This window comes from Myodes glareolus, chromosome 14 (genome assembly GCF_982192425.1).
Source record: "Myodes glareolus chromosome 14, mMyoGla1.1, whole genome shotgun sequence".
Lineage (NCBI taxonomy): Eukaryota > Metazoa > Chordata > Mammalia > Rodentia > Cricetidae > Myodes > Myodes glareolus.
The window spans coordinates 75,130,476-75,153,478 of NC_142039.1; the positions used below are offsets into that span (position 1 = coordinate 75,130,476).

Consider the following 23,003-nt stretch of genomic DNA (forward strand, 5'->3'; position numbering starts at 1 on the left):
ATTACTTAGCCATTGGCACCACAGAACACTAACATCAAGATAATTTTACAGAGAAAACGGGCATAACAGAGTTAATCTGTTTCAAGGCTGTACAATCTAATCAGTAAGGTTTGTCTGACTTAAACTCAGGATACTTAAACTTTCCTGTAAAGGGCCAGAAAGCATCTATTTTAGGGTTATGGACCGAGTAGCTACAACAAATTAATGGGTAGGCTGTGTATCAATAAAGTATCAATGTCGTGCACTGAGTCTTTGAGTTTCTTATTATTTTGCATGTCAAAATGTACTATACTTTAAACTATTTTAAAATGTAAAACCACTCTTAGTTCATTAGACATGCTGGAAGTTAGCCTTTAACCGAAAGTACTAGTGAAATATGCTCAACACGCCACTACACAACACGCATATTTAATCAGTCCTGATAACTGTACTGCACATTATTTGCACACCACACATCTACCAATATCCACACATATCAAGGCTGCAGTACCTTTTCTCTCCTACCACTTTTAGCTTGCTCATCTTGAGTTACTTCGTTCCAGCATTGCAGATTACCTGAAAGAAAAATGTTAATACTATCAGGCGCCTAACACAATTCTGTTTCCTGCGCATTAGAGTTATAAAGGCCATATAACTGGGAGATTGTAACACTGGAACACAAAGAAGTCAGTCTATGAAGGCCATCACTGCAGCTGCCATACAGAACTACTAAGATACCTAAAAGCAGCAAGGAAAACGTCATCAAAATTCTAGAGCTACAGAAACGCAGAAAGCAAACGTAACATTTATGTGGTAGTTTGAACGTAAGTGTCCCCCACAGGCTCACACATGTTGAACACTTGGCCCCCAGTTGTAGCGCTGCTTGAGGAGGCTGTGGAACCTTTAGGAGGTGCAGCATTGCTGCAGGGATTATGTAGGGGAGGGGGATTGTTACTACCTTGTCCTACTTCCTGTTCCTTGGTCCCTCTACCCTTCCTCCTCCTCAAACTGCCCCCACCCCAGGCCTGCATGCCATGCCTTTGCCACCACGGTTAAAGACTCTGGTCCTCTGGAACCCTCCAGAACTGTAAGCCAACATAAACTTCCTTCATGAAGCTGTTTTTGATCACGGCAATTTATCGCTTCAGCTGAAAAGTAGCTCATACAGTCATGTATTTCTACTCCTGAGACGGTGTGCACGCATCATCAATACTCAGGCCAGTCACAGAATCCCATGATCAGTGCAGTCACCAAACTGTTAATATGAGACGATTTCTATATGGAAACATTTCTAATAATGAGTTGTTTAAACAAGGTGAAGGGCTTCTCTGACACCACCTTAGCCATGTTCTCATCTTTAGTCCGCACTATATAATTTAAACAACCTTCCATCTTGACTTGCAGTTTTCATAATTTTCAGATGTACTTTAAAACAAGTCACAAAAAATATTCTGGATATCTTTTAATTTTATATATCAATGCTTAATGAGACACAATTTTGTTGATTCACTAGAAAACAAAACAACGGCTATGAATCTAAGAAGTTAATCACATTCATACATATTTAATAATGCTATACTTTGAAGAAAATGTGCAAAAAAGGAAGATTTTAAGGTTTCATTCAAAAGATAGAAATACAAGTCTTTTCAACAAAATATAAAATGTTTCCTTTGTTAAATACATCAAAAATATATGTATTTAAGATTTTAAAAATATGTGGACCATTTTTGAAGTCATTGAAAAACTAAAATTGCATTTTTTTCCCTTTAGTTATTTCTCTAAGTAGTTAGCTACATGAAGTCAAAGTAACTTTTTCCAGTTTCCAGGATAAATAAGACAGGACACACCCGAAGGTGGCAGAAAGCCTCATAAGAGCTTTTAAAGCAACTGTTGAGCCGGCATAACCAGGGGCTGTCCTTTCCAGTTTAAAGCTGGACCTGGACATACAACCCCCAATCCCAGCAATAAGAGATGGAAGCAGGAGGACTGGGGTTCAAAACCACTGTGACATAAAGAGAACACCAGACCCAGCCTTAAAGAGAAACCACCCAGGGCTGGAGGGTGTGGTTGTAGAAACTCCTGACCTAGAGTGCACAAGGCAGGTGACCCAGGTGAGCCTGCAATCCCAGCACTCTCTAAAGCAAGTAAGCAAAGGAAAGGTTAACCATGGTTTTTGTTTGTTTGTTTTGGTTTGTTTCTGTTTTTTTTTAGTTTTCCTGAGATGAAGTTCCCACTAAGTAGGCCTGGACCTCCAACCTCCTGGCTCACCCAAAAGCTGGGATTCAAGTGTGTATCCCACACCTCACTCTTACTGTGAACCTAGGTTTGGAGGTCTTCATAAAGAGGGGCAGGAAGATTGTGAGACAGAACTGGGGATGCTATCCATCAAGGAAACAGTATTTTCTGAACACAACAATGCAGCTGCGCAGGTGAACTCGAAACCACTTGACAGTGTGCACAAGACTACACGAGCTACAGTCAGAGAAAACTGCAGCACAGATGGGGAAGCGGGCAGGAGGTCCCACCACTAGCCATGACCATCCAAGGGCATTTGATAGCCACTGGGAGAGGGGGAGTAGTCTGTCTTTAATGCTGTGACCCTCACAGGTCAGTCACACACCCGGGTAGCTGATCAACCAAACTGAACTCAGTGGGGATGGGGTGGGGCAGGGAAGGGAGAAGTAATGAAGAAATTTCAAAATTGGGTGGGAAGGACTGGGAGAGTGGAGAGGGTGGTTACAGGAAGAGTTGGTAGTGGTTACAGGAAGAGTTGGTAGAGGCTATGTTCAAAATATGTAGTATGAAATTCTCAAAAAATAAATATTATTCAGGCCAGGCCATGCTACCACATGCCTTTAATCCCAGCATTAGGGAGGCAGAGGCAGGCAGATGGATCTCTGTGAGTTCAAGGCCAGTCTGGTCTACAAACTGAGTTCCAGGACAGCTACGGCTACACAGTGAAACCCTGTTTTGTTTTGATTTGATTTGTTTCAAAAGAAAGAAAAAGAAAAAGGAAAAAAAGAAAGAAAGAAAAAGAAAAGAAAGAAATAAAAAAGAAAAGAAATTGTAAAAGTATTACTCAGGTTGACAGTTTACATTAAAATACTTCAGGCAATTCTCTACTCTCCTTATTGGGCTGTAAAACAAAGTCGTGTTTACTCCCACAATGACTAAAAAGAAAACTACGAGGAGAAAGACTGGGTAATCTGCCCAGAAGAGCCCAGGGAACTGGGGACCAATGACCTCACAATGTCAATGCCAACCAAAAGTAACTGCACACAACTGCCTGTCTCTCAGAACTTCATGCCCACCACTGTGGAAAATGCTTAAAACTTCACCGAAGACGCTGATACCTCAACCAGTTCTGCTTTTAGGGACTTAAAAGTCCCAGGCAAACAGACCAAATCTCACCCTATGCTCCTGCGTACTTCTTTTCTTTTGTTTTTATTTTACACCCCATTCACAGGCAGTTTCCCCTCCCTCTTCTCCTCCCAGATCCTCCCCCCACCTTCCCTCTGCCACATACACACACACCCCATCTACTCCTCCTCCATTTCTATTCAGAAAATGGCAGGCCCCCCCATGGTTAGAGACAAAACACGGCAAAGCTATGCATCTTCCTCTACTGATGCTAACCCTGAGTCCACAGGACTTGAGAGTAAATAAAGGGAAGGCCTTCTCCAACACACTCCATCCATGCTTCCTCTTCCACACTCACCAACACACTCCATCCACGCTTCCTCTTCCACACTCACCAACACAGGTTTCTCAGCAACTCAAGTCACTAAACACACCAACTTTTTACCAGTCAGCTCACAGCCTCCTCGCACAGCACAAGGCCCTCCCAGGAGCACTGCCACACTCTAGTTTTCTGCCTGGCCTGTGTTGGAAGCACAGGACTTGTGTGTTGCTGCCCTTGTCCAACCCTAGACTTAGTCATTTCACCTAGCTTCAGAACCAACCATCGCCCGACATTAAGATGATAGACAACAAACCCGCCAGCCTCCCTTCTCCCCTGTGCCGGCTGTAAACTACCCTACTCTTGTCCAATTGCTCTGCCCTCAAACTTGGCTTCACCCTTTCTTCCTTTCCACATCCTTTTCCCCACATACAATTCATAGGAACCTGAGGTAACTCTACAGAGGGCAAGTAAGATGTCGCAGTAGATGCAGGCACCTGCCAGCAAGCCTTGATGTAGGTGGGTCTTCTGTCTATGTATTACTTTCATTGGCCAAATAAAGAGAATGCCTTGGCCTTTAATAGGACAGCAGCTTAGATAGGCAGAGTAGACAGAACAGAATGCTGGGAGAAAGAAAGCAGAGTCGGGCAGACGCCACGAAGCTCCGGCCGGGGTTAGAATCGTCCCGGTAAGCCACGACCTCATGGTGACATACAGATTATTAGAAATGGGTTAATCAATATATGAGAGTTAGTCAATAAGAGACTAGATATAATGGGCTAGGCAGTGTCTAAATGAATACAATTTGTGTGTTGTTATTTCAGGTATAAACTAGCCGGTCGGGAGTCAGGCGGCGGGAAAGCGGCTCCTTTTACAACAAAGCCTGAAACTTGAGCCTACTCTCCAGGGTTCACATGGTAGAAGAGATTTGACTTCAGTTGTCTTTTGACCTGTGTATATTGTAGGAAACATGTTAGCAAAAACAAATAAGTAAATGTTTAAAGCACACACCCAAAATCTGATCATCCCATGCCCTAATCATTACTTTCTAAATTCCAGAACCTACAGTTTATTCCAAACATGACACCCTCAGTGGCACTGTTAAAACTCTAGAGGGGAACTGGCAACCTCAGGCAGAAATCCAATCTACAGTATTTTCCATTTCAATGACACCCAAGTCCCTAGAGGAATACCCCAGCTATTTCCTTCCTGGTTGTCCTCCCACACACCAGGGTCAGTCTCACCTCAATACCCTTGTTCAAACTGCTCTTCCAGCACACAGCTCATGACTGCTCAAATGCATTTTTCCAGTACAGTCCATCTCCCCCAACCTCCTCTAGACCCTAGCACATGTCTATCTCTAGAACACTTACTGCCTTCTAGTACAGAATAATTCTAAAGTAAATGAAGACGAAGTCATGCGTGCTGGTTGACACTTGTAATACCAGCAATGGGAGGCTGATGTAGAAGGACCACTGAGTTCAAGACCAATCTGGGCTACATAGTAAAGTCCAACCTACACACCCCACCCCCAACACACACACAGCAAACAAACCACATGTTGCTATGGTCTGAATGGTGGTACAACCACCAAGATGACAGAGATGAGGAAACAGTCTTCTGCAACAAAATGAGATCATGAGGGTAAAGTCCCTCAAGTATGGTACTTAGTATCCTTTCTAAAGTGTGCGTGTGAGTGTGTGTGTGTGTGTGTGTGTGTTTAAAAAAATAAACTGGCTTGTTCATTAACCATCTATAGAAACTTCCAATGCCTTATGAACTTTCAGCTTCCAAACCATGAGCAAAACTATATGCTGGTTAAAAGCTACCCCATTTAGGGAAGTTTGTTTCAGAAGCCCAAATGGAGTAACGATTTGTTTTTATTTTTAAACTTTTAAATTAGCACACACAGTATTAGGTTTCATCCTGGCATTTTCAAACAGAGTTTGTTTTTGCTGACTCTCCTCCATTTCCTCTTCTCCCTCTCCTTATGCATACCCCTTTGTACCCTTCACCCCATCCACAGCATCCTGTCCCCCTTCATATGAGGCCTACTGCCTCTTTGCCTCCTCAACAGCCCCCACACTGTCATCTCCTTTCCAGTCTCATGGTCTAGGCCCACACTTACTCTACTGATACCTACACAGACAAGCAGCAGAATAAGCTAGGATTCCCATACGAGAAAGAGCATACGATGCATTCCAGAATGGGGGCTAGAGAGATGGCTCAGTAGTTAAGAGAATTTGCTCTTGCAGAGAAATTGAGTTCAGTTCTCGCATTCATATAACGACTTACAACTATCTGTAATTCCAGTTACAAGGGATCCAAGCCCTCTTCTGACCTCCACAAGTGCCAAGTACACATGTGGTACACTTACATATATGCAAGCAAAATACTCAGGAACATAAATAAATTTTTAAATGTTTAAATACTTTCTAGATCCATTTATTTTCCTTCAAATTCCATTTTCCTTTTTTACAGCTGAGTAAAATTTATTTATAGATATACACATTTATTATCTGCTCATCTGCTGAAGGTCATCTAGGCCAGTTCCGGTTCCCTGCAACTGTGGATAATGGAGCAATGAGCAAGGATATGCATGCAGGTGTCTCTGTGGTAGGATCAGAGTCCTCTGGTGCACTCCCAGGAGAAGTACATCTTGGTAATGTAACAGGTCCATTTTAATAATTCCCATAATGGGGAGCACTAGCTCACACTAGGACCAGCAGTGGATAAGATACCTCTTTCCACATCTGCACCAGCATTTCATGTCTATTTTCTTTTTTAAAAAAAAAAATTATTTACCTGGAGCTGGAGAGTTGGCTCAGCAATTAAGAGGTCCAGATGGAGCCTAACAATTACCTTTAACACCAGTTCTAGGGATTTGATGCCCTCTCTAACTCCCAGAGACTCTTGCATGCTCCTGCACATACATGATACACAGATGGACACACAGGCAAAACACTCATACACACAAAAATAAAAACATTGCTGGGCAATGGTGGCGCCTACCTCTAATCCCAACACTCGGGAGACAGAGGCAGGTGGATCTTGTGGGTTTGAGGACAGTCTGGTCTACAAAAGCTAGTTCTAGGACAGGCTCCAAAGTTACAGAGAAACTCTGTCTCGAAAAACAAAAACAAAAAAGCACATTATTTTTTTAAAAAATAAAAAGAGGGTGGGGACCATGCCAGGTGGTGGTAGCACACCTTTAATCCCAGTACTTTGGAGGCAGAGGCAGGAGGATCTCTGAGTCTGAGGCTAGCCTAGTCCACAGAGCAAGTTCTAGAGCAGTCAGGACTACAAAGAGAAACCCTGTCTTTAAAAAACAAAACCAAACAAACAAAACCCTTTATTTACATCCCCCAGAACTGGAGTTTTGGATGGTTGTGAGCTGTTACTTAGGTTCTGCAAGAGCATCCAGGGCTCTGAACCACTGAGCCATCTCTCTAACCCAAGTTTTCTTAAATTTACATAGTCAACTTATTTGTTTTGTTACCTGTGATTTTATTCACTATCCAGTCATTACCACGGCTAAATCTGAGCGAGTTTCCCCTAGGAATTCTATAGTTTTATGTCTTACACCTGGGTTTTTAATTCATTAGCATAATGTTTAAAGGTTCATTCATGTTGTAGCTATAAAAAAAAAGCTTGTTTTGTGACTGAATAATACTCTGGTTTAAATACACCACAGTTTGCTCTTGCATTCATCTGTTAGTGAACCCTGGGTTGTTTCTACCTGTGTACAAATATAGTTCTTGAGGTCCTAGCTAGAGCAATAAGACAACAAAAGGGGATCAAGGGGATAAAAATCAGAAAAGAAGAAGTCAAACTCTGCTGATGATATGATAGTTTACATAAGCAATCCCAAAAATTCCACCAAGGAACTTCTACAACTCATAAACACTTTTAGTAATGTAGCAGGATACAAGATTAACTCAAAAAAAATCAGTAGCCCTCCTGTATACAGATGATAAAAGGTCTGGGGAAGAAATCAAAGAATCAACACCCTTCACAACAGCCACAGATAGCATAAGATATCTTGGAGTAACTCTAATCAAACAAGTGGAAGACTTGTATGACAAGAACTTTAAATCTTTGAAGAAAGAAATTGAAGAAGACAGCAGAAAGTGGAAAGATCTCCCATGCTCTTGGGTAGGCAGAATTAACATAGTAAAAATGGCAATCTTACCAAAAGCAATCTACAGATTCAACGTAATGCCCATCAAAATACCAGCAAAATTCTTCAAAAACCTCAAAAGAATGGTACTCAACTTTATATGGAAAAGCATAAAACCCAGGATAGCCAAAACAATCCTGTACAATAAAAGAACTTCTGGAGGAATCACAATCCCTGATTTCAAACTCTATTACAGAGCTACATTACTGAAAAGAGCCTGGTATTGGCATAAGAACAGACAGGAGGACCAATGGAACAGAATAGAAGACCCGGATAACAATCCACACATCTTCAAACACCTGATTTTTGACAAAGAAGGAAAAAATATCAAATGGAAAAAAGAAAGCATATTTAACAAGTGGTTCTGACATAACTGGATATCAACATGTAGAAGAATGAAAATGGACCCATATCTATCACCATGCACAAAACTCAAGTCCAAATGGATCAAAGATCTCAACATAGAGCCAGCCACACTGAACCTTATAGAAGAGAAGGTGGGAAGTACACTTGAATGCATTGGCACTGGAGACCACTTCCTAACTATAACCCCAGCAGCACAGACACTGAGGTAAACAATTAATAAATGGGACCTCCTAAAACTGAAAAGCTTCTGTAAAGCAAAGGACACGGTCAACAAGACAAAACGACAGTCTACATAATGGGAAAAGATCTTCACTAACCCCACATCAGACAGATGTCTGATCTTCAAAATATACAAAGAACTCAAGAGATTTATCACCAAAAGAACACATAATCCAATTTAAAAAAAAATGGAGTATAGATCTAAACAGAGAACTCTCAACAGATGAATCTAAAATGGCTGAAAGACACTTAAGGTAATGTTCAATATCCTTAATCATCAGAGAAATGCCAATCAAAACAACTCTGAGATTCCATCTTATACCTATAAGAATGGCCAAGATCAAAAACACTGATGACAACTTATGCTGGAGAGGCTGTGGGGAAAAGGGAACATTTCTGCATTGCTGGTGGGGATGCAAGCTGGTACAACACCTTTCGATGTCAGTATGGCGATTTCTCAGAAAAATTAGGAAACAACCTCCTCAAGATCCAGTAATACCACTTTTGGGTATATATCCAAAGGATGCTCAATCATGCCACAAGGACATGTGCTCAACTATGTTCATAGCAGCCTTGTTTGTCATAGCCAGAACCTGGAAACAACCTAAATGCCCCTCAACTGAAGAATGGATAAGGAAAATGTGGTCCATACAGCAGAAAAAAATAATGCCATCTTGAATTTTGTAGGAAAATGGATGGAGCTCAAAAACATTATTTTGAAAGACAATTATCACATGTACTCACTCATAAGTGGTTTTTAAAATAAAGCAAAGAAAACCAGCCTACAAATTACAATCCCAGAAAACTTAAGACAACAGTGAGGACACTAAGAGAGACTTATATAGATCTATTCTACATGGGAAGCAGAAAGTAGAAAAAGACAAGATCTCCTGAGTAAATTGGGAGCATGGAGACCTTGGGGAGGGGAGAGGTTGAAAGGGGAGGGGGAGAACAGAGAGGGAAGCAGAGAAAAATGTAGAGCTCAATAAAAATCGATAAAAAGAGGGGGAGAAAACAACATGTGAGGGTGGGCCTGGGGTAATGAATGCAGAAGGCAGGCTGGTAGAAACTGAAGGACACGAGGAGTGGGGGGCTGGCCTAGGGAAGGCAGTGGTGTGTATGAGAATGCTGCAGTGAAAGCAACAATTCACCTGCCAGTTTATGTATCTTATACACATGTATATGTGGAGACAGCCACTTCGCACATCATTTCATGTTCCCATTGGTTCCAGAGTCTGAGAAGGGTTGGTGTCACCACTGTTAACAGGCAAAATGGATACAAACCACAAGAGGCCTAATGCTGAGTCCACAGTTAAGTGCACACAGAACCCAACAACCTCCTGAGCCAGTGGTTTCCTGATTCTACAACACCATGGCTCCAGAAATGAGGCTTTAGATGCAAGCTCACAATTCGGCAGGCTTCCGAATCACAAAACAGCACCTCCCTTCCTTCTTGTACTCTGGTTCCTAAATTAAGGCTCAATAGGACCAGCAAGATGGCTCAGTGCATAAAGTTACTTTTAGTCAAGTCTGACAACCTGAGTTCAATCCCTAAGTCCTACGAGGTAGATGGAGAGAACCAATTTCCGAAAGTTTGCCCTCTGACCTCCCTGCATGCACTCTGGGATGCACATATGTGCTCATGTGTGCTCATGCACACAGGTTCACACACACACACACACATGCTCACAAAAAGTAAATGTAATTTTTAAATTACATTTAAATTACATTTTTAAATTTCAACCTAGAATCTCTTCAGATGTCCAAACAACACTGCAAGCTCCTTACTACCTGTGCAGAAGATTTGATTCACAGCCCTTCATTTCCAAGTTCATCCTTTCTATATGTTCTATGGAAGTGTGCCTTGTACATATATTTCCTTGTACATATACATCCATCTGGTATGATGCTAAACTCTTCCGATAGAGGCCACTGGAAAGACACTGCAGAAGAGGGGTTTGAACTTGTTGCCTCCAGGATGTTCCCTTGGTCTCAGCAGGCAAGGCAACTCGGGGTCCATTGCTGCATCAAGGCTGGCTTCTCTAACATAGCCCCTGTGATATCATAGCTTCCCCAAGAACACAAGCAGAGTGCCTTTACTGAGGCACCTCCCATCAGCAGCATTCTCTAAACTCTGAAGTGCGGCCACCGGCCTAGAACTGTCCCTATCCACACACACACTCTGCACAGCACACAGCGGGAGATGCGAAGTATGCTAGAGGCACAGTTCTCATTTTCTCAACCCACATCTGTACATCCCTAACAAGTCCTTCAACTATTTAACAGCCAGTAGTAAACCCTCTCTGCTGAGGGCAGAGTGGACCCTTGACCCACAACTGCCCCTTCCCATTTTCTGTTGTAAACATTTATGTAGGAAGAGTGGGTGATAGAATGCCCTCAAAGTCAAGGAAGAACCTGGACAGAACCAACCATGTACAGCCAAGGATACAGTCTGCCACTGTTGGCAGTAGTCTTGGGTCAGTCTAGTAAATATTCTAAATATAAAATTAATCTATTTCAGAAAGCTGTTGTTTCTGCTAGGCCAAATCTCTATTTTGAAATTTAGTCTACACTTTACAAGCACTCAAGTGGTTGGAATGAAGGGTGGGAGGGTGGTAACAATGCCTGTTGAGAATGTGGAGAAAACGGCCCCTTCCACGTCGCTGGTGGGAATCTGCTAGTGTGGCTGCTTCGTAAGCAGTCTGACAACCCCTCAAAACTGAGGACAACCAGTGCGTGGCTCAGTTAGTCTTTTCTGTTCTTAATCTTATTGTACTCACTAATGAATGCCTATGAGGCCAGTGGGTGTGCGGTGGGCACCACCGTGGATGTGCGGTGGGCACCACCGTGGGTGTGCGGTGGGCACCACACTGTGCGTGTGAAGACCAGAGCAGTGGCTTCTCCCCTTTCACTTTCACATGGCTCTAGGAATCAAATCGGGCTCCCAGGCTTGTGCAGCAAACACCTTTACCTGTTGAGCCATCTTTTCAGAATTCTGATTTTTGAGTGAAAACTCAGGTATTATCATTGTCACAAATACAACTATCATTTGTTTATGTGAAGAGAAGGTAGACTTACTCTGTTTACTTCTGTGAAAACCTCCGCCAAAACACCCAAGTTTGAGCATGCACAGTTCCATTCAAATGGTGTCTCATGGGAAAAAGGAGGCTAATTCAAGCTCTTGACTCCATGACAGAACTCTTTTGCCCCGAGACAGCCATCAGCTGTTCAGTACAGTATATGCGGCAATGTGTCATGGATACTACCCATGTGTCATACAGAATAAGGTCTTAAACTGGCCAGTGACTCAGCAGGTAAAGGCACTTGCAACAACCAAGCCTAGCATGCTGAGTTCAGTTGCCGGGAAGCACAAGGCGGAAGGAAAGGAACTGGCAATCACTGTCCTCTGCCTCCACATGCACACCGCAGCACAGATGCACACACAATAGTATTTCTTTTGTAAAACTCACATCCTCCATCATATTACAACCCAAACAACTTCCACTAATTTCTCACGGAATAAGCATATTAACAATGTGCTTATTGTTTATTACTATTACTTATTATGTGCTTCTGTTGGGCCTGGGAGAACAAGCCTGCAAACCCAGCAGACAACCTAATAAAACTATGCCAAAATTAAGAGTACATAAGTGATCTGGCTGACCCTAGGTCCAATCCCCAGTACTAGGACCCAAAGACATGACTTTCTTTGGTACTATACAATAAAATGCACCACCATTTGGAAGATGTGCCCAACTCAGTGAACCAATACTTAACACCTGACCAACAAATTGTTACAAATCCAAATGTGCATAAGATCCATTTAGAGCTCACAATGCACTTAAGTATAAATGAGCATGAAAAAAAAAACCAGACAGGATTTCAGCTTCCATCTTGCAATTAACCTTTAAGAAAGTGCCAGTTGTTGAGTTTTGATGACATACCAAATGAAAATATCCACAATTATTCCCTCCCCTTTACAGCCATTAACTGTGCCTGGCTAGATGTTCTCCATATATACACTTCAACCTAAACAACATATTGCAATAGATTGAATGCTGAAGCAGAAATAACCTAGTTGTTTGTATTACTTGATATTAAAGAATTATACAAATTAAGTCTGGGGTATAACTCTGCGGTAGAGGCCTTCCTTGCCTAGTACACTCCAAAAACAAAGGGTGGGAGGAGAGTAAGAGAAGGGAGGGGAAGGAAAGAAGAGATAGAGAAAAAGCATGGAAAACTTACAATATGTAAGACACTATCACTCTTCTCACAGGTCTGTTGTCCTGCTTTTTTTTTCATTTAAAAATATGTTGTTTATATTAATACGTAATGTGTTTAAGGCTACAATTATAAGTGAATTAACAAAAATTATAACAAAATAAATATGGATATAACCTACAAAAAATGTAAAAGGAATCCTGAGTTCAAGTTGAAAATATCTGATTTAAGAACAGACTTTGAATATAGGCTGCACAACTCTAATCTAAAATTCCAAACCCCAAACCTTCTGAACACCAGCCTGACACCACCGACAGAAAGCTCGCAGCTGACCTCATCTGCCACACTGCAGACAAAATGCAGGCATGCTAAAAACTTTCATGTAACATCACAGTCTACATACATACAAATGTCTATCATGTTCAGATGGGGTACCGTCTTCAAAACATCTCAGAGGTATGGAAATATTCCAAAATTTAAAACATCTGTGGGCCCCAAGAATATCAGATAAGAGATGCCCAAGTTGCATCAAATCCTTGCAAACCAAGAATAAAAATATGAAATTACTAATGGGTGAGACCCATTTTCTAGGAAAATTAGATGAAAGCTGAACATGAATATAATGCAAAATCAAAGCACCATCTTTTTATGTAACATCAATAAAGACAAACAGAATGCGTACATAAAATTTACTCTATGCCAGGTGGTAGTGGCACACACTTTTAATCCCAGCACTTGAAAGGCAGAGGCCAGCGTGGTCTACAAGAGGTAGTTCCAGCACAGGCTCCAAAGCTACAGAGAAACCCTGTCTCAAAAAAAAAAAAAATTACTCTGTATATTCTAGAAACATCCATGTGCCCACCAGTATTTTGATAATGCATCCAATACCAACATATGACAAAGAGACAGTCAATAACTGGAAAACAGGTGATTAAAATAGCAGCTACCAGCAACATGAGGCAGGCATTCCAAGGTTCTGTCCAAGGGGACAGGCCAAGATACTCAGCTTTCCAGCAGCATCCCAGGGCAGTCTGCTCAGGGTGTACCTACTCTATTTAAAACTTACATGTTTCCAAGAAACAACAGTGATACCTACTCTATTTAAAACTTACATGTTTCCAAGAAACAACAGTGAGACTACACACTCGCAGCTTCAAAGAAGAAAATGGATCACGGGAATTAACAACCTGCGCTAATCCTGCCCAGCCAGCCTGATGTCTTCCTTTGGCTGATTAACTGTGGGAAACCGGCAGCAAGAAGAGTAACGCCCACCAAACACTGCCTATTACGCGCTGCAAAAGGACACTTGCATTAACTTATTTCGTGTTTGAGATCATCCTAAGGGCATAAACATCATCGTCTCCATTTTTGGCATGGAGAGAGTTGAATCCAGAGGATAAACAAATGCCTACAGCAAGCCAGGACACAAATTCAGCCTCTCTGGCTGAGCCCCAACGCCTTAGCCACAGCACGACAGCACGTGAGGTTTAAAATGTAGCACCCACCTTTAACCACATCCAGCATTTACCTGGAGACCCAGTGCTAAGGACAGAGCCTGAATAGTGTGCAGAGGCTCACCAGTTACCACATACTGTCTGAACTCTGAAGCTAAGGTGCTGGAGCATTAGAGATGACTAATGTGAACGAAGCTTAAAGACAAAACCCAGAACGTAGGGCTATGTTAACAAACAGTAATACAGTTTGTATTTGTAATATAAATTAAAATATTCACACATCATGGACCTCCTCTTCCTCCACTAATGTGGATGAATCATTACACAGCAATGTAGCCAGACTTCTCTCTCAAGAGAATGTTTCAATTCAAGGGGACAGCAAGATGGTTCTGCAGGCAGGGGCATCTGCCCATGACCACCTGAGGTCCATCCCCTGAAGCCATAAGGTCAAAGAGAGAACCAAAACTCTCAAGTCCTTTGACCTACACCTAAGCACAAGCGTGCACGCGCGGGCACACACACACACACACGCACACACACACACACACACACACACCGGTCGTACCTCAATCAAAAGCATTATAAGAATTGCTACAAGGCTGAAGGGGTGGCTCAGTGTTCCCAGGCACTGGCTGTTGTTCTTCCAGAGGACCTGGGTGGGTCTGATTCCCAGCCCCCACATGGTGGCTCACAACAAAAGTACTCCAATTCCAGAGAATCCAACGCCCCCTTTTGACCTCCTCCGGCATCAAGTACACATGTGGTGAACATGCATACATGCAGCAAGCAAACACTCGTACATATATAATTCAAAAAAAAATCTTGATTGCTACCACAAAAGCTTGTTACATTAAAGTATTTCACATTTTGTAACGTTGGTTAAACACAAAAAGCGTCTGTTTCAGAGTTTAACGAAGATTACAACTGTAAACACTGATCTAGCAATTTAAGGCAAAACTCCACGGTCACTCAAAATGAACGTGTAACTTCACGGGAGAATATGACTCAGGAGAAGCGGAACGGTAAACCGAGCAAATGGGGAGAAATCCGGGTGGATCAAGGCAAGGCCGAGTGCCTCTTTTAGCGAGGTCGGCTTACAGATCTCCAAGGACTTGGTTTTGACTTTTAAAATCTGTGCCTTCCATAAACCATTTCTTTTTTGGTCAACTAGACCGAAAACATTCCAAAGCACAATTACAAAAATAACTTCCTATCTCAGGAGAGCTGTGAGGATAACTCGGAGGCTGGCCAAGTGAGCGCAAGCGCTGGCCACTTGTCCCCGCCGACTACGAAATGCCCTGCACCGCAGGGGCGCCGTTCCCGTTCCCGACACCTGGAGGGAGGGCTCGCCACCGAGAACCCGCCATGCCAGCCAACGCGGTGGCCGTCGTTACCTCACACAGCGAGCGAGCCCAGCAGCGAGGTACCGCAGACGAGCCTTTACCCTGTCAACGTCCACCCGGGCTACACGGGGCGGTGTGGGAACTGCCTTCCGCGGCGCTAAACTGTCAACCAAGAGCCAATCAAAGCGTCCCGGGGCGCGGCCGGGCGGCGGTCGGGGGAGTGGCGGGCAGCGGAGCGCGGCGGGCAGCGCACGGGGCGGCGGCGGCCGCGGCTCGCTCGACAGACAGCCGGTCGGCCGGCCTTCCCGCCTCGCAGCGCGCCTCGCCCCCGCCCGCCAGGTGAGCGGAGGCGCCGCCGGGAGCCGGGCCGGCGGGCGGGCGGGCAGGCGGGCCGCGCGGACCGCGGGGACGCTCACCGGCTCGGCGTGGGCGCTGGCGGGGACTGCGCTCGGCCTCCGCGCCCGCGGCTCCCGGGCCGCATGGAAGAGGGTCCCTCGCCGCCCGCCGCCCGCCGCCCGGTGTTTTCATACAAACCCCGGTGGCAGGAGAGGCGGTGGCGGCGAAGACGGCTGCGGAACCTGCCCGCATCCCGGGGCAACGTCAGCGCGGCGCCCCGCCCAACTCACGCCTCGGACAGCCGGCTCGCGGGCGCCCGCAAGGCGCGTGCGCGTGAGGGAGGGGCGCCCCCCACTACACACACCCGGGGAGGGGCGGGACGCCAGAGGAGGACCGGTACGGGCGCGTGCCCGCGGGCGGGGGCGGGGCGTGTGAGAGGGCGCCGGGCGCGTCCGCGCGGGGCGGGGCGGGGCGGGGCTCTCACAGGGGTGGCGTGGGTGCCAAGGCGCCGGGTGGGGCAGGGCGGGTCTGCGAGTCTGAGCTCCCGGCTGTGGGCGCTCGCGCCCTTGGCTGCCTGCGGGCCACCGGCCGGTGTAACCGAGATCGACACGTTCTTCAGATGGCCGCAGCCTTTTTTTCCGGAACTGAACCGGGGCCCATCATTTCCAACCATCCAAGCTGCCAAGAAGCTTCGTTGATGTTCGGGATAATGGCTCTTAGTTCCACAGATCCCATAAAATCTTGGGGACACGGTGGTAAGGCTAGTCCTTTCCTGACCCTAAGGAGACCCAGAACAGGCTGGGAAGGCTGTGCCGCCTGGCTTCTGCAAACACGAACTGCACTCCTGGTCAGACCCAGATAAAGGAGATATCTGAACAAGATGCCATGCTGGTTCTTCTCGAAAACATTGCTGCGAAGTTGCTCGCTAAAGGCAAAATCCTAGAAACAGGCTTGTGTTTTGTTTGATTGCGTTTAAACGCTCCGAGATACATTGTTAATAAAGACATCATTTGCTTTTTTAAGGAGCACAGATCATGCTTGGTGTTTATGGTAGTTGGTAAAGGATATAAAATTATAACGGCAGAATAGGGAACTGAACTGAGCCCTTTCGGGGTTTTATTTTGTTCTTATTGTTTTGCTTAAGCAAAATGTAGCAGGTTCCTGAAGGTGATTTGAAACATAACTCAAGGTGTGAAACTGCTTCATGCAGTTTGCCATGAGGTCTTTACTAAGAGGACAAGCGACTGCCATTTTATTAAATGTTACCGTTTTCCCCGTGTGAGCACAAAATGATACATTATAGAACTTAAAATATCAGTAAACCACACCCCAAACTTCCCCCATCTGAAAATATGATTATGAGTATTTATGACTTCAAAATGTTTAAATACTAGTATTCATAAGATATTTAAAGAACATATTTCTAAATAAATCAACCTGCAATATTGAAAGATATAAATGTGTACGTGTTAGAATTTGAATTTATCTTTAGCAACGTACTGTTAATGGTCAGAACAAAGACTTAGAAAATTAGCCCTTACAGCTGGGTAAATAGCAGCATCATTTGGCTTTGCGATGATTGCAAACACATAATTTGCAAATGAATGGCATATGTTTGGCTATTATAATAACTTGAACCAGGATTTATCCCTAATCCTTCAACTGATGTCTTGGAGCACATTCTGTTTGGAGGAATAACTTGCTCAGCCTAGATATAGTGGGGAGGGCCTTGGTCTTGCCCTGAAGTGAAGTGTCAGACTTTGTTGACTCCACATGGGAAGTCTTACCCTTTCTGAGGAGTGGATGGGGGGTGAGGGGGAAGGGTAGGATGGGAAAGGGGGAGAGAGTGGGAACTGAGAGAGCTATATAAAATGGGGGAAAAATCTATTAAAAAAATTTTAATAAAAATTTTTGAAACACACATACACACCTAGAGAATGATGGGAGTTCCTGGTCTCAACTCTACTATGATCTTCTTTTTTTTTCTTTTGGTCTTTTGAGACAGGGTTTCTCTATAGCTTTGGAGGCTGTCCTGGAACTAGCTCTTGTAGACCTGAACTACTATGATCCTAAACACATGTAAACACAAGAGTTAAACACAAGGTTTGAGCACTCAGGAAGTGAACAGGCTTCTTCTCCAAGCAGCACCAGCCCAGCTGACTCCAAACCCTCACCCAGAGCGCCAGGCAGGAGCAGTTCCTCCAGGACTCTGCTTCTCCACGGTGCTAAACACCATCTCTTCCTGGAGCAGCTTTGGAGACACATCTCAATCACTCATTCCTCAACTTCCCTTCTCCCCAGAGCTCTGTTTTCATCCTAACTGAACAATGAGCTGAATTTAAATAATTTTGAAACCTCACTCATTTCGTGGTTAATATGCTTTCATATATAAATAACTGTATTATCTGTGAATTTTGTTCTGAATCTCTCAATGAATACATAAACCTAATGTGGAGAAAATCCTCTTCGTGTGGCAGTAAACTCTAAGGTGATATATAAATTGAATATAAATAATCAGAGGGAGAGCTCCGTGATAGAGCACATGCTTTGTGTGTCTGAGATCCCAAGTTCAATGCCAAGCACCAAAAAAAAAAAAAATAAATGTTAAAAAAAAAACTCAAATGTAGGTCAGAGTAAGTATATGATGATATTCACTTACCTGGAACTCCTCAGTCAACCTGTGTTGTGTGATTTTTTTTTAACTCTTTTGACTCTTTAGGGGAGCCCACCACCTAGCTCCCAAATAAATCACACACAGCAGATTTATTTTTCATTGTTTCTGATCAGCTGGTCTTATCTTAAATTCTGCTATCTATCTTTTGCCTCTGGGCTTTTATCTTTCTCTATTTCTATATACCTTACTTTAATTTTTTTCTCCATGGCTTGCTGTGTAGCTGGGTGACTGGCCGCGGGTATCCTCCTCTCCTCTCTTGTTCCTCTTCCTCTCTTCCCAGAGTTCTCCTCCTATGTATACTCTTTGCTCACCAGCCCCACCTATCCTTGCTCCTGCCTTGTTATTGGCTATTCAGCTCTTTATTAGACCAATCATGTGGTTTAGGCAGGCAAAGTAACATAGCTTCACAGAGTTAAACAAATACAGACTGAACAAAAGTAACACACCTTAAAGTAATTTTCCCCCAACAAACCTGATACCCCATAGGTATTCCATAAAACTTTGCTTATTTCAGCTATAGCTCTTGCTAATTTACCTCTAAACCTTTAATAAAGTAGCTCATAAAATACAACAAACTTAACTATGGAACTGGAAGATTGAGAACATGGGCCTCACCAAGAGTCTGCAGTGTCAATGGGAAGCAGCATTGTGAAGGGAGAAAGGTTGGGCTTGACACTTCTGACCCGGCCCGTCCTCTGGAGTTGCAGGACTATTGCAATTCTTCATCATATTCGACATGAACAATGTACTAAGTACCTGGGCTAGTCAGAGGGAATCATCTGGAGATCTTTGGGGAAATTAAGCAAATAATTACACAGGACAAAATATGTAACAATTGCCCTGGGTCTGTCTAAACGTTAGACTCCAAAATATTTACTATAAATAGGCCATAGAACAGAAATGCAAGATGAATAACTTGAGCTAACCCTAAAAGAAGAAGAAGGAGAAGAAGGAGAAGAAAAAGAAGAAGAAGAAGAAGAAGAAGAAGAAGAAGAAGAAGAAGAAGAAGAAGAAGAAGAAGAAGAAGAAGAAGGAAAAGAAAAAGGCCAAGCTGGGAGATGGGAGGAACAACCCTTGAATGACACATAGTTGCAAAAGTTTGTACTGTGGCAAATGGCTTCCATTTGGTAGCTGCAAATGAAATGGTTTATGCGGCCACACCTATCAACTACCACACCTTTATTCTCTTCATGTGTAGGCTGGAATCTGAATGTCCCTGACAACTAAAATCTAGCAGGTTATAGCTGTGGTCTGTGGAAGCCCAAAAACATGGGCCCATTCCCACCTTGTCTGACAGACCGACAGGATGTTGTTCAAATGATTGACAAGCCCACCTTGTCTGACAGAGCATCAGGAGGTTGCTCAAATGATCAACAAGCACAGTAGTGCATCGCAACTCAGGATGTGATTGCCTGGTTCTTTTAACGTTAAAATAATTCATTAAAGTAGGTCCCTGCCATCCTGGCAGGCAGTCAGGGTATGCAAATGTACTTCTGCTTCTTTAGTAACTATGAGGTCACCTGGGGAAGGGCAGCCTTCTGGATACCTGATCTAGAGCAGCTTTGCTTTCTAGAAAACAGGATGCTAATGATTTGTTGTCTCAGAGTGTTAAAGCGATTGTGAGTTATCCTTTGTATCGTGTTAATAAAGTCTTTTGTTACCTCCCCCCACTTACATTGGGTATAAAAGCTGTGGAAAACTAACCGTCGTGATTTCAGTCACTAGAACGCCCTCCCCATACTTTCTATGGTTCCTGTCCTATTATTTTTTATGTGTCTTCATATCCTTTACTTATATTTCTAAATTCCCATGCTCCACCCTGGTAAGAATATTTTTATCGAAGCCAGTCCTTGACAGTGGTCCAAGGAAACAACTGGGAAACTGAGATAGTAAAGTCAATTGAAAACAAAACCGAAAGAGGACTTCCCTCCAGATTATATGACCACGGAGGCCCACAAGTTCTAGGATACCCTCGTTCGCTAAGATGTGTGGCCTCTGGCCTTGCAGAGCTACTGCTTCAGTAATTCTGGGAATAAGTTTCCTTCCATTCTTTCGGTTGTTTTGAGACAGGGTCTCACTGTGTATCCCTGGCTGACCGAGAACTCACTTCATAGAACAGGCTGTCCTTGAGCTAACAGAGATAAGCCTTCCACCTCCTGAGCACTAGGATTAAATGTGTGGTACCATGCCCATCTTTCTTTCCAGTCTTTACAATATAGCATTTGTAATGATTCTTCTGTCTCTTTAAGAGACAAGCCACGGATGACCTTGAATTTCCAATCCCCCTGCCTCAGCCTCTGATTGCTAGGACTACAGGTGTAGGCTGCCATTCTTGGGAGATGCTGCTCATCAAACCCAGATTTTCATGGATGTGAGGTAAATACATTACCACATTATTAACAAATTTAGACAAAACCCCCTTTCAGGAACACACCCGTCCTCTCAGAATTAGACCATATCGTGATTTTTCTCATCACAATGGGATCGGTATTTTATTATTATTATTTTTTTTATTAAGAAATTCTACCTCCTCCCATTTCCCTCCCCCTCCTCCCACCCCCTTTTCCCTCGCTCTCCAGTCCAAAGAGCAGTCAGAGTTCCCTGCCCTGTGGGAAGTCCAAGGTCCTCCCCCTCCATCCAGGTCTAGGAAGGTGAGCATCCAAACAGACTAGGTTCCCACAAAGCCAGTCCATGCAGTAGAATCAAAACCCAGTGCCATTGTCCTTGGCTTCTCAGTCAGCCCTCATTGTCAGCCACGTTCAGAGAGTCCGGTTTGATCACATGCTCCATCACTCCCAGTCCAGCTGGCCTTGGTGAGCTCCCATTAGATCAGCCCTCCCATCTCAGAGGGTGGGTGCACCCCTCGCGGTCCTGACTTCCTTGCTCATGTTCTCCCTCCTTCTGCTCCTCATTTGGACCTTGGGAGCTCAGTCCAGTGCTCCAGTGTGGGTCTCTGTTTCTATCTCCATCCATCGCCAGATGAAGGTTCTATGGTGATATGCAAGATATTCATCAGTGTGGCTATAGGATAGGGCCAGTGCAGGCACCCTTTCCTCTGCTGCCCAAGGAACAAACTGGGGACATCTCAATGGGATCCGTATTTCAGGACAATAATTACTTGCTGTATCAGTCACCAGGTCTGCCAGCCAGACCTTGGACGGGGCACAGCTCTAACTCACTGGTGGGCAAATCCTTCGCTACGGTGTAGTGCTGGTGACATTCCTGTCTTCAGGAACTTGCCGGAAATCTACTTGGTAGGGTGCTAGGGAAAGATGTTCATCACTGGAGATCCATCCCTGCAAAACAGCCTGAAGGGGTGCTAGTCAGGGTAACAGTGAACTTCACAGACAAGTGTGGCAGGAGCCGCCTGGGTAGATAGATTAGGGGTCTCAGCTGTGTCAGATTGCAGTCTCGCCATGAGCATTCACCAAAGTGCCTTAGTATCAGTGATTCAGCATCGGTGAGTTCATACAAACCTTCCATCTTGGCCACAGTAGCTGTAAACATTGCAGCTCAGATGCAAGGGAATCCTGGCAGTCAGGAGCCAAGGAACACCTCTAGTCACCCTCAGTGACTCCAGGGAAAGGTCTCCCCAATATAAGTGCAGCTCTTCTCCGGCAGGGGGCGGTTTCCCCAGAGAAGTTGTTGCAGTTAAGCACAGGACCCCAGAGGTTTCCCCAGCTAAAGTGTTAGTTCTGCTCTGCCCTGCTCCTGCTCAGGGGAAAGTTGTTACTTCTCTGGTCTGTTCCATTGCAGAGGAAAGAAGGTCTCACCCAAGCCTCATTCAAGAGATTAGGGAGGGAAAAATTCGGAGAGTGGCTGCCTCTGCCAGGGTGGAAAAGGGCAGCTCCCCCCTGAACAGGCACTGGGCTTATAGGGCTTCTTAGGGCAGGGTTTTTCCAGAGTGAAGATTTCCAGGCTGGGAATTGGTCAGATTTCAATCCCTGAGCTTGAACAAACTCAGAGACGGGCTGGATTTCATGCTCAGTGACTGGTCGGTTTTCCTGCTAAGGGATTGGTTGGTTTTCATGGTGAGTTGGTCAAGGGCAGAGTGTGTTTCTTTGGTTCTGGTTTCAGGGTGAAGGTGTGGATTTTGGCTCTGGTTTCAGGGTGAAGGTGTGTTTCTTTGGCTGGCCCTTTTCCCACACAGCCACACTTTGTGTGGATAGGTTCGTTGGAACTCACATGGTGACAGCTGGGCAAAGAGACTGATGATCTCTGTGGATGCTCAGGCTGGCCATTACCTGCCTCCACTGCAGACCATGCCCATTGATGAGTTTCACATGAAGTACAACCATAAGTGCCCATTCAAGAGGAACCCATCCATCCACATACCTCTTTCCCTAACTTTGTGTCACTAGACTTTCTGTCTTATTCTCTCCATTCCCCTGACTCCCCAGGCCAAACAATGAGTGTATCAATGAGTGGAGTGGCATTGAGCCATCCTCCTGGTCAGCTCTACCACTGGACACAAACAATTGTTAACTGTTCTTTGTACTGGACAGCAGCCCAGTGTCCCTTGGGGCTGCTGGCCAGCAGTGTTGCCATCTAT

General features: G+C 44.4%; 1 protein-coding gene across 5 annotated transcripts in view; it reads right to left on the reverse strand.

The window, feature by feature from the left end:
• The window catches only part of Agtpbp1 (ATP/GTP binding carboxypeptidase 1), a 115,873-nt gene extending 99,801 nt beyond the window's left edge, over positions 1-16,072 (reverse strand). The window contains exons 1-2 of one of the 5 annotated variants that reach the window (XM_085699634.2): positions 15,976-16,072; positions 491-555 (exon numbers count right to left, since the gene is read on the reverse strand). In XM_085699634.2, the coding sequence (XP_085555760.1) occupies positions 491-522 (32 nt within the window). In that variant the 5' untranslated portion in view covers positions 523-555; positions 15,976-16,072. Of the gene's footprint in view, positions 1-490; positions 556-15,492; positions 15,636-15,857; positions 15,926-15,975 lie in introns of those variants that run through there. The other 4 variants (XM_085699635.2, XM_048447662.3, XM_085699639.2 and 1 more) reach the window with 4 other exon arrangements.
• Positions 16,073-23,003: the final 6,931 nt, after the last annotated feature.